Source organism: Macrotis lagotis, chromosome 2, assembly GCF_037893015.1.
Source record: "Macrotis lagotis isolate mMagLag1 chromosome 2, bilby.v1.9.chrom.fasta, whole genome shotgun sequence".
Taxonomy (NCBI): domain Eukaryota; kingdom Metazoa; phylum Chordata; class Mammalia; order Peramelemorphia; family Peramelidae; genus Macrotis; species Macrotis lagotis.
The window spans coordinates 257,189,550-257,202,412 of record NC_133659.1 but is presented as its reverse complement, the minus strand read 5'-3'; the positions used below and the strand labels follow the sequence as shown (position 1 = coordinate 257,202,412).

Sequence of the window (12,863 nt, the reverse complement as noted above, 5' to 3'; positions counted from 1 at the left end):
TTAACTCTTTCTTAAGGTGGGGCTCTGATTCCAAGGTGGAGAACAGACCCTCAAGCTTTTGAAGTTTTTTGTAGCTGTTTTCAAGGACGCCCCCAGGGACCTGCAATTCCTCTAAGGTCTTGCAAGAAGCTCAGACTGCTCTCCTGGCCTGTGCTCTGTTCTATGGATGACCACTAGCTCTCCCCTCTGCCCTGGAACCATGGAGAAGGGTCCCTGTTCTGCTGCAAGTGGTGAGTTCTGTTGTGCTTCTGTTCCTCTTCCTGAGACTGAGGCCCCAGACTGTGACCTGGATCTGAGTATGGGTGAAGCAGCAGTCCTGCCTCAGAGACAGCAAAGAGACCTTTGCATTCTCCTCTGATCCCCTTGACATCTGTGAGCTGAGCACTCTGGAAGCAGCTACCAGGTGGCTCCCCAAACCTGTTCCTGGTTCCTTGGGGCTCTGCTAGATTCACTCTAGTGCCGCAGAATTTTCCTGCTGACCTTCCACGCTGTCCTTGGCAATCCCTGGTCTGAGAAGTCTGGAAACCACTTCCATTGCTATGGACCCAGGATCCCTGAGATCTGTTCCTGGATGGCTGGAGCCCATTTGCCCCAGCAGCCTGGGCTAGGCTGTGGGCCCTTTGTATCCCTGGTGCAACATACCCTTCCTTGTGGATCTACTAAGTTTTCTTGATCTGGAAAATTACTTCACTCAGTCTTTTTTTTTTTGTGGGTTCTGCCACTCTAGAATTTGTTAGAAATCATTATTGCAAGTATTTGTAATGATTTGGGGGAGAGTTTGAGGAAGTCTCTTCTTTTACTATGCCATCTTGGTTCCACCCCCCACAACAACTTATTTTGTGAAAACAAAGAATTAGAAACAAAAAAGATGACTCTCTCCTGAGAAATGGCTAAAGAAATTGTGACACATAAATGTAAGTGAATATTACCACATTCTAAAAATTGTTATATCATCCCTGTGATATGTAATATAAAAACAACAGATAATAATTTAAAAAACCCACCAAACAACAAAACCCAGTAATTTATTTTTTTGCAAGGCAATGGGTTTAAGTGATTTGCCCAAGGTCCCACAGCTAGGTAATTATTAAGTGTCTGAGGCTGGATTTGAACTCAGGTCCTCCTGACTCCACGGCTGGTGCTCTATCCACTGTGTCACCTAGCCACCCCCAAAAATGGTAATTTAAAAAAAAATTTAAGTTTAATAAAGGATATCATCAGATGAATGTATGACCAGAAAAAGAGATGGGATTATGTAATAAAAGCAAAACAAATAAAACCAATGGATGGCTCATTGTTTTTTTTGAGGAACATCCTTAGTACTTCTGATTGGACCACTGTAGAAGATTTGCACACAATATGAGAAGTTGTGAATGGACTGTGATCTGCACCACTCAAGGAAATTAAGATCTATGAAACTATTGAAGTTTTAATGTTGTACACTATTGCAAGATTGTTTAACTAAAGATTGTACTACTGTGCAATTTCACTAGAAGGGAAAGAAGTATTGGTTTCTCTGATGTTTTATACAGCATTGTGTTCTAGGTGCTTTTCTTTATTTTTAGCAGTTTGATGGGTAGTGTTTCTAAGTCATTTCAATTTAAATTAATTTTTGAGGTCTTTCTAAATTTTATACATGTCATTGTGAGATGTAATTTTTATGTTGTATTCATCATATCTTCTCCAGTCTATTAATGTTACTCTTTAATTGTACAGATTTTAAAAGATATATCCAGGCAATTTTGTCTTTCATTTTAAAAAGATCATCTTCTCTCCACATTTAAGATACATTTAATGTTCACACATTTTGTCTTTTGTTATTTTTATTTTTTAATTGCAATTCACAGAGGTGCACAGTATAAAACATGGCCTCAATTCATTTCCTGTCATGTTTATAAGCAGTCTGCTAAGTACGTTTAATAAGTCATTTCACCATTTTAAAAAATAGTGTGCCTTCTGAGGAGAGTTGTTTCTTTTTCCATATATATTTCTCCAATAGCTTAACACAGCTATCTCCGGGCTGACAAAGATTGGGTACAGTTTTTAAGGCAAGAATCTTATCTATTTGACTCATTTTATTTCCATGCAGTAATTCCTCTAAGGAAGCTTCAAGGCCAGTTCATGCCAAGGTTGTCACAGATAAAAGGGAGCCCAGCTCCCATGCAAACAGCAAGATGCGGATGAGATGCAGCAGATAAGATGGAAGGTTTCACAGGAAGACAAAACAGTGGGTGCAGTTCCTTTTGATGCAATTTCCACCGTTTCCCCCTCCAGGAAATGGCCAGTCCGGACACAGTGGACAGTGTCCTGGACTTGGAGATAACCTGAATTTGTAGTGGACACATATGGACGTTTCTGGGGCGGGGGGGGGGGGCTACAAAGGAAATAAACTTAATCAGCACAAAAATGGTCTTTATTCTCTTCCACAAAACTGTTTAAGGACCCCGCCAAAACCCCTCTATATTAGAGGAAGATCGTCCTAGGAGGTGCTGGGCGGGAGAAGCGTCTCGGAGGGGCCCGGCTCTCCGGACTCTGCGCCTGCGCCGTTTCCACGGCGCCCCCTAGCGGTGCTCGGCAGGCCGTGGCGCTGCGGGCCCAGGCGGGGAGCCCCAAGGCCTCGGCGGCCTCACAGCCGGGGCATTGGCGGGGCGGGGCGGGGCGGGGCGGGGCGGCCACGCAGCTAGCGCGCCGCACCTCACGCCGACGCCGCCGCCGCCCCCAGCCGGTGACGTCACGCCGCGCCACGCAGTTCCTCCGACGTCCTTCCGGCTGCCGAGCTGTTGTCGGTGCCGCGCATCGCGCTGACGTCAGAGGGCAAGGAAGCGACTCCGCGGCCGCCGCCGCCATTTCTTCTCCCTCTCCTTTCCCCTGCCCCTCCCCCCCCCCCCCACGCAAGATGCGGTCTTCGATTGTGGGCGCCGCCCTGTGGTTAGTTTGGGGCAGCTTCACCTACGCGAGGGAGAGAGTGGTGCTCTTCGACCAGAGTAAGCGCGGCCCGCCCCGCCCCCTCCTCTTTCCCCTCCCCTTCCCTCCTTTCCCCTCCCCTTCCCTCCTTTCCCCTCCCCCTTCCCCTCCTTTTCCCCCTCCTCTTTCCCCTCCCCTCCTCTTTCCCCTCCCTCCTCTTTCCCCTCCCCTCCTCTTTCCCCTCCCTCTCCTCTTTCCCCTCCCCTTCCCCTCCTTTTCCCCCTCCTCTTTCCCCTCCCCTCCCCTCCTTTTCCCCCTCCTCTTTCCCCTCCCCTCCTCTTTCCCCTCCCCTTCCCCTCCTTTTCCTTCCCCCTCCTGTTTCCCCTCCCCCTTCCCCTCCTTTTCCTTCCCCCTCCTGTTTCCCCTCCCCTCCTCTTTCCCTTCCCCTCCTTTTCCCCCTCCTCTTTCCCCTCCCCTCCTCTTTCCCCTCCCTCCTCTTTCCCCTCCCCTCCTCTTTCCCCTCCCTCTCCTCTTTCCCCTCCCCTTCCCCTCCTTTTCCCCCTCCTCTTTCCCCTCCCCTCCTCTTTCCCCTCCCCTCCTCTTTTCCCTCCCTTTCCTCTTTCCCCTCCCCCTTCCCCTCCTTTTCCCTCCCCTCCTGTTCCCCTCCCCCTTCCCCTCCTTTTCCCCCTCCTCTTTCCCCTCCCCTCCTCTTTCCCCTCCCTCTCCTCTTTCTCCTCCCCCTTTTCCCCTCCCCTCCTCTTCCCCTCCTCCTTCCCCTCCTTTCCCCCTCCTCTTTCCCCTCCCCTTCCCTTCCTTTCCCCCTTCCCCTCCTGTTTCCCCTCCCCCTTCCTCTCCTTTCCCCCCTCCCATCCCCCCTTGTTCCCCCCCCCACTCCCGGGGCTGGCCCCGGGTCCTCACCCCTTGCCCCTCCACAGGATCACTGGATAGATGTCCTCCCACCACAGGGCTAGCGCCATAGACCCTGAATCCAATGTCCTCACTTTACATAGGGGAAACTGAGGCACAGAGCGCTAAAGGCACTAGGCCGGCTTGGACTTGGAGGATTTGAATTCAGGACTTCCAGCTCTTCATTCCACAATCCCCGACTCATTCCTTATCCCTGGTATTGGCAGTCTCATCAGTGGAATAACCCCCTCCCTCCAGCCTGTTCTCTCATTTCTGCCGCAGTTTGGTGGCTGAAAGGAAAAGAAAAGTGTTGTATTGAGTGTCTGATGTGTTTGGGGTCTGGTTTAAGGCCCCGGGGTCTTAGCTCATTAATGTGGGCCCTTCATTCTCCAAGACCACGGTGAGGTCCCGAGAATGAGGGCTAAGGCTCCTCCAGTGGCTAGATCTGCTTCAGGCCTGGAGATGACCCTGAGTTTCAGGCAGTCCAGATTGAATGACTTGCTCAGGGTCGCAAAGTTGGTGTCAAGTGTCTGAGGTCAGATTTGAACTCAACTCTCCTGATTTCAGGGCCAGTGCTTTATCCACTACACCATCTGACTGCCCAACCGCACTGTACTCCCAGGAAACCAGGAGCATTCTTAGATTACTCCCTAAGAGAATGTCAACATCTTGATGGGTGATAGTAAACAAATTTAAAGTAAAAAAAAATTGAATAAATAAAATTAGGAGCTAGTTTGATGGGAAAACTCAATAAAATGTATAAAGCATTGGCTAATTTGATAAAAAAAAAACAGCAAATCATTAGCATCAAAAAAGAAGAGTGAATTTATAGTCAATGAAGATGAAGTTAAAGAAATTTTTAGGAACTATTTTGCCCAGCTTTATGCCAATAAAATTTGGAAGCCCATTGAAAAAGAGCCGAACTCTGCTTTAGCTTGAGCTATTGCCTTCCAGCTTCACCTGGAAGGGTGAAACTTCAAGAAGGGCCTGGTTGCTGTCTCCTTCATTCTGTGATTTATAGAGGGAGAAACAGAAAAAGGCAAATGTTGCACCTATACTTTTTGTAAGAAGAGTCTTGAATAGTGTAGAAGATGAGCCTGTCTGGGCTTGTCTGCATTAACCAGGGAATTATCCTAAGGAGCTTTAGTTTTCTGACTGAAGGGAATTGCGTGGAATTCCAACAGTCACTTTAAAGTTATGAGTTAAATGTATTTGTCAGTGGCCATCATCTCTCTGAGAGCAGGAGAGGAACAGATTTGCCTAATGGGAGAGAAGCTAGGAAAGAAACAACTTCATGTGGTGCAGATGTTTTTTTTTTAATTTTTAATTTTTTTAGGTTTTTGCAAGGCAAATGGGGTTAAGTGGCTTGCCCAAAGCCACACAGCTAGGTCATTATTAAGTGTCTGAGATCGGATTTGAACCCAGGTACTCCTGACTCCAGGGCTGGTGCTTTATCCACTGTGCCACCTGGGTGTCTACCCAGTGCAGATGTTTTTGAAAGAATGAAGGAGGAGTATTATCCAGAGTGGTGAATTGCCCCACCCCACCCCACCCCCACCCCTTAGATTTCCCATGCTTTGATGAAAGAATGTGAGTCAGGTTCCTATGTGCATTTGCCTTATTGGCATGTTTTATGTTTAAGAGCGAAGGTTGATAATCTTGTATACTGGCAGGATCTCAGGAGATGCAGTGACAAATTGTAGGTATGTTTCCCCACCAAAGACAGGGTCATCTTTAGGACCCTGGGAAAGTTTGAGTCATATCAGAACGGTAGTGGTCCCTTTCTGGGAATTCTAGTTCTGCCTTTGTGAGGAAGGATTGTAGTGAATAAGCTAGCCCAGAGACTGTATTACTGTGTAATTCAGGTCTTTCTTCTTGATTCCCTGCTTCATATAGAAACCATTCAATGTATGGCTGGTTCTTATCTAGGTCTTTTTACATTTCATGTATAACAGTTACTGTCCCACTGCTAGCAATCTTTCTCCTGCCTCATAAATTTAGAGCTATCATTAAGGCCAACACTCTCATTTTATACTTGATGAAACCAAGGCTCACTGAGGTTCTGAATTGTAGTAGAACCAAGAACTCAGAATATGAGAGTTCCAAAGAACTTCAGACTATGCAAACTTTTCTTTCTAGCTATTGGGGCAGGTGGAGGTGAAGGAGAGGAATCAGATTAAGTTATACAGTGTAATATGTTGTCCCTCTTAGGAATACTTGGAAGTCTAAAAGAGGCTGGTAAATTGGTGAATAACACTTTAGCTCTAAACCCTGGTAGGTAGTATTTTTAGGCAGTATGACAGCCTGAAAAAGGAAGTATGTAGATATGCCAAGTTGTTATGGGAGACTTAATTGTGCCTTTCTTAATCATTTTACTTAGCACCTAGTTAACACTTCATTCTAGGCTTTTTCTCTAGTTCTCCATACTCTCCCTTTTCATCTCTGTCTCCTGTCTTCCCTGAACACCTTCAAGTCACCAATAAAAATCTCATTTTCAACAGAAACTATTCCAATCTCTCTTAATTCTATTGCCTTTATCTTGTATTTTTTTGTTGTTGTTGATTCCATTTATTTATTTATTTTTGCAAGGCAATGGGGTTAAGTGACTTGCCCGAGGTCACACAGCTAGGTTAATTATTAAGTGTCTGAGGTCAAATTTGAACTCAGGTCCTTCTGAATCCAGGGCCAGTGCTTTATTCACTGTGCCACCTAGCTGCCCCCCTTTATCCTGTATTTAACTTATTTGAACATATTTGTATGAACATTCATTCATTCATTCAGTAAATAAACATTAAGTGCCTAACATGTGCCAGCCACTGTGCAAAACACTAGGGATGCAAAGAAAGAAAAGAAATGAGTAAATAAATACATATAAACAAACAAAAAACCCAAAACAGTTCAAGGAGATCACAATCTAATGGGGGACAATGTACAACTATGAATAAGTTAAATACAGGATACATGGGAAATAATCAATAGAAGAAAGGCAATAGAATTAAGAGGGATTGGACTAGTTTTCTGTAGAAAATTAGATTTTATTTTATTAAGGAAAGGAAGGAAGGAAATAATTTGGAACTCATAAAGTTTTAACAATCATTTTTTGAGTTTTATGGTTTTTCTCCCTCCCTCCCTTTTTTCCCCACTTCCCATGACAGCAATCTATTAAAACACAGTGAGTCAATGACCATAGTAACCTAGTATTTAAACCCAAAGACCCCAGTTTTTGAGATAAGAACTTACTATTTGACAAAACCTGCTGGAAAAATTGGAAAATAATAGGATATAAACTAGGTAAAGACTAATATCTCACACTGTATCCCAAGTTAAAGTCAAAATGGGTACATAATTAAGACACCAAGGGTAAGACCATAAACAAATTAGAAGAGCTAGGAATTCATGACCAAATGAGAGAAAGATCTTTATGAAATGTAAAATAGATAATTTTGATTAAATTAAATTGAAAAGCTTTTGTATGAACAATACCAATGTAACTAAGATTAGAAGGAAAGGAGAAAACTGGCGAATGATCTTTATAATAATTGTCTCTGATAAAGGCTTAATTTCTCAAATACAGAACTGAACCAAATTTTTTTTTTAGAATTTTTTAAAATGATTTAAGGGGCAATAGGGTTCAGTGACTTGCCCAAGGTCACACAGCTAGGCAGTTATTAAGTGCCTGAAACTGGATTTGAACTCAGGTCCCGCTGACTTCAGAGCTAGTGCTCTATCCACTGTGCCACCTAGCTGTCCTGAACCACATTTATAAGAATAAAAGCCATCCCCCAGTTGACAAATGGTCAAAGGATATAAATAGGCAATGTTCAGATAAAGAAATCAAAGTATTAGACATGAAGAATGCTCTAAATCACTTTCAATGAGAGAAATTCAAATTAAAATAACTCTGAGGGACAGCTAGGTGACACAGTGGATAGAGTGCTGGCTCTGGAATCAGGAGGACTTGAGTTCAAATGCAGCCTCAGATGTTTAATTATTACCCAGCCGTGTGACCATGAATAAGTTACTTAACTCCACTGCCTTGCAAAAAGCAACAAATAAAGAAAGAAATAAACAACTCTAAATATTACTTCACCCCTCTCAGATTGACTAATAGTACACAAAAAAAGAAAATAATAAATGTTGGAGAGGATGTGGGAAATTTGGGACAATAATGCATTCTTGGTGGGGTTGTGAACTGATCTAACCATGCTGGAGATTAATTTGGAACTATACCTACAGGCCAACCAAACTGTACATACCCTTTGATCTAGCAATATCACTACTAGGTCTATAATCTAAAGATCATAGAAAAAAAGGGAAAAGGACCTGAGGGATGATCATAAATTGGGAAATAGCTGAACAAGCATAGGAGATGAATGTATTGGAATATGATTGTGTAATAAGAAATGATTAGCAGGCCGATTTCAGAAAAACTTGGGAAGATTTGCATAAACTGATACAAAGTGAAATGAACAGAACCAGAAAAACATTGTACATAGTGTCAGCAATCCAGTATGATGGTCAGCTTTGAATTTCTCAGCTCTGCTCAGCAACACAATGATCCAAGACAAGTACAAAAGACTTATGAAGGCAAATGCTATCCACAATCAGATAAAGAACTGATAGACTCTGATTGTATATCAAAGCATATTTTTTCACTTCCTTTATTCTTTTTAAAATTTTCTTTTGATCTGTTTCTTTTTTCACAACTCTGGCTAATATGGAAATATATTTTACATGATAGCACATATATAGCATATATTAAATTGCCTACCATTTTCAGAAGAGGGGAAGGAAGGGAGGGAGGAAGAAAAATTTGGAACTCAAAATCTTGCAAAAATGATAGTTAAAAATTGTCTTGATGTGTAATTTGGAAAAAAGTAAAATACTCTTAAAAAAAAGAAAAAGAGTTAATAGCTTGGTCAAAGAGGCACACAAAAATAATGGTAAAAGAAGCATAAAAATTTATTGAAACTTATCAAACCACCAATCTGTGTTGGTACTTTGCAATCAAATAATCAAACTGTGATTGATGATACCTCATTAATGATACTTGAGTGACAAATAACACCAGGTAATGAGGTACAAAGATTTATAATTTTAGAGGGAAAGAAGGAAAGTGTGAACACTGAGTAAATTCTGTCCAATAGATTTGGTCCAGACAGGAAATAAGATACATTCCCACTCGGGTTTAAAAATCTATCCTAATCTACAGGGAAGGGGAGGATGGGGAAAGGGAAAGATGAGGGAAGAAGGGACTGATAAAAGGGAAGGCGAAGGTATAAGAGAATAAACTGAAAGTTAAATTTTAAAAGAAAAGTTAAAACAGAAAGGGAGTAAAACTTTGGTGAGAAGGAATAAGAGGAAAGGAAAGAGAAAAATATAAATGGAGAAAGATAGCACGGAAGGAAATACAGAGTTAGTAATCTTAACTGTAAATGTGGATGGGATGAACTGTCCCACAATACAGAAGCTGATAGCAGAATGGGTTAAAAACTAGAATCCTACAAGCAGAGAGATACAAATAGGGTAAAGGTAAAAGGACAGAGCAAAATATATTATGCTTCAGCTGAATTAAAAAAAAAACACAAGATTTTTTACAACTAGTATTTCTGACGAAGGACTCCTGAAATATATAGAGAACTGAGTCAAATTTATAAAAAAAAAACAAAAACAAAAAACAAGCCATTCCCCAGTTGACAAATGGTCAAATGATATGCAGAGGCAATATACAGATGAGGAAATCAAAGCGATTCATAGTCATATGAAAAATTGCTCTAAGTCATTACCGATTAGAGAAATGCAAATTAAAGCATCACCTCACACCTCTCAGATTGGCCAATATGACCAGAAAGGACAATGATTAGTGTTGGAAGGGATGTGGAAGATCTGGGACACTAACACCTTATTGGTGGAACTGTAAACTGTGAACTCATCCAACCTTTCTGGAGAGCAATCTGGAATTACACCCAAAGGGTAATAAAAATGTACATACCCTTTGATTCAGCAATACCACTATTGGGTCTATACCCTGAAGAGATCATGAAAAAATCAGGGTGAGTGATTCTGATCTCAGATGAAGTAAAAGCAAAAATCAATCTCGTTAAAAGCCATTGGGGGCAGCTAGGTGGCACAGTGGACAAAGCACCGGCCCTGGAGTCAATAGTACCTGGGTTCAAATCCTGTCTCAGACACTTGATAATTACCTAGCCATGTGGCCTTGGGCAAGCCACTTAATCCCATTGCCTTGCAAAACCTTAAAAAAAAAGGCATTGGGGCAGCTAGGTGGCACAGTGGATAGAGCACCAGCCATGCATGGAGTCAGGAGGACCTGAGTTCAAATCCAGCCTCAGACTTAATAATTGCCCAGCTGTGTGACCTTGGGCAAATTGCTGAATTCCATTGCCTTAAATAAATAAAATTAAAAAACCCCCCAATATTAAAAAGGTATAAGTAAGGAAACTACATCTTCTTGAAAGGCCTCATTGGTAATTAAGCTATATCATTACTAAACATGTTTGCACCTAGTGTATAGCGTCCAAATTCCTTGAGGAAAAACTGAGTGAATTATAAGGAGATATAGACAGCAAAACTTTAATAATGGGGGACCACAACCTCCCTCTCTCAGAACTAGATAAACCTAACAACAAAATAAACAGGAAGGAAGTTAAGGTGAATGAAATATTAGAAAACTTAGGTATGATAGACCTCTGGAGAAAACTTAATGGGGATAGAAAAGAATATACCTTTTCCTTAGCAGTACATGGTACCTAAAGCAAAATTGACTATATACTAGGGCAGAAAGGCAGAAGGCAGAAATAATAATACTTCTCAGCATGATTCAATAAAAATTACATGTAATAAAGGGTCATGGAAAGATAATCTAAAAACTAATTGGAAACTAAATAACTTAATCTTATGGGTCAATGGATCAAACAGCAAATAATAGAAATAATAATTACATCCAAGAAAATGATACTAATGAGACTTCATACCAAAATTTATGGGATGTAGCCAAGACAGTTTTGAGGGACACTTTATATATCTCTAAAAGACTATAAGAATAAAATAGAGGGGGCAGCTAGGTGGCGCAGTGGGATAGAGCACTGGTCTTGGAGTACCTGAGTTCAAATGCTGCCTTAGACACTTAATAAGTACCTAGCTGTGTGGCCTTGGGCAAGCCACTTAACCCCATTGCCTTGAAAAAACTAAAAAAAAATAGAGAAAGAAGAGATCAATGAGTTGGTTATGCAACCAAAAAAGTGAGAAAAAGAACAAATTAAAGATTCTCAATTAAATACCAAATTAGAAATTCTGAAAATCAAGGGAGAGAGTAATAAAATTGAAAGCAGGAAAACCATTGATCTCATAAAGCTTAGCTTGGTTTTATGAAAAAGCCAATAAATAGACAAATCCTTGGTTAATCTGATTTAAAAAAAAAGGAAGAAGATAACCAAATTACCTGTGTCAAAAACAAAAAGGGTGAACTAACCACTAATGAGGAGGAAATTAAAGAAATAATTTGGAGCTACTTTGCTGAAATGTAAGATAATAAAATGGATAACCTGAGTGAAATGAATAGTTACAAAAATACAAATTGCCTAGATTAATAGAAGAAGAAATGCAATACTTAACCCTTTTTCAGAAAAAGAAATTGAAGAAAAACCATCACTAAACTCCCTAAGAAAAAGTCTCCAAGTCCAGATGGATTTACAAGTGAATTCTACAAAGCATTTAAGGAACAATTCCTATTTTACATAAACTATTTAAAAGAAAATAGAAGAGGGCATTCTGCCAAATTCATTTTATGACACCAACATGGTGCTGATAGCTAAATCAGGAAGAACCAAAAACAGACATAGAAAATTATAGACCAATCTCCCTAATGAACATTGATACAAAAAATCTTAAATAAAATTTTAGCAGAGAGACTATAGCAAGTTATTACTAGGATAATACACCATGATCAGGTAGAATATATACCAGGTTGGCATGAATGGTTCAATGTTAAAAAACACTCAGCTCAATAGCAAAACCAACAGAAATCAAAGTGTTAATCTCACTAGATGCTGAAAAAACCTTTGATAAAATACAACATCCATTCCTATTAAAAACACTAGAAAGTACAGGAATAAATATAGTTTTTCTTAAAATAATAAATGGTATCTATCTAAAACCATTAATAAATATTATATGCAATGGGAATAAACTCAGCATTTTCAATAAGATCAGGAGAGATACAAGGATGCCCATTATCACCACTACTATTCAATACAGTATTTAAAATGCTATGTAGTATTTGAAATTCAATATAGTATTTGAAAGAGAAGAAAAAGAAATTTATGGAATCAGAATTGTGGCAATGAAGAAGGAAAGCTTTCACTCTTTGCAGAGGATATGATGGTATACCTAGAGAACCGGAGTAAATCATCTAAAAAACTTGAGACAGTTAACAAAGTCAGCAAAATTAAATATGAACAACAAAGCCCAAGAGCAAGAGATAGAAAGAGAAATTCTATTTCAAGTAACTATGGAAAATATTAAATACTTGGGAATTTACCTCACAAGACAAACCTAGAAACTGTATGAACAGAATTATAAAGCACTTCTCACACAAATAAAGTCATATATAAACAATTGGAAAAATGTCAATCACACAAGTTTAGGTTGAGCTAATATAATAAAAATGGCAATTCTACTCAATTAAATTACTTAGTGTCATACCAATCAAACTACCAAATAACTATTTTTACGGAGCTAGAGAAAACAACAAAAGGGCAAGAATAGCAAGGGAACTGATGAAAAAAATGTAAAGGAAAGTAGCCTAGCTCTACCAGATTTAAAACTATACTATAAAGTGGCAGTCATCAAAACTGGCTAGTACTGATTAAGAAATAGAGTAATGGATCAGTGAATTAGGACAGGTTCAAAAGAAACTGCAGTAAATGACTATAGAAACATACTGTTGGAAAGGGGGCAAAGTTATGACCAAAAAAGAAGTAGAGTACATTATAAACTGCAAAATGAATGATTTTGACTATATTTAATTAAAAAGG

General features: G+C 40.3%; 1 protein-coding gene across 2 annotated transcripts in view; it reads left to right on the top strand.

The window, feature by feature from the left end:
• The first annotated feature begins 2,801 nt into the window (after positions 1-2,801).
• LOC141514815 (transmembrane protease serine 12-like) overlaps positions 2,802-12,863 on the top strand; it is a 60,012-nt gene continuing 49,950 nt past the window's right edge. The window contains exon 1 of one of the 2 annotated variants that reach the window (XM_074225923.1): positions 2,802-2,984. In XM_074225923.1, the coding sequence (XP_074082024.1) occupies positions 2,897-2,984 (88 nt within the window). In that variant the 5' untranslated portion in view covers positions 2,802-2,896. The remainder of the gene's footprint in view (positions 2,985-12,863) is intronic. The other variant, XM_074225924.1, reaches the window with a different exon arrangement.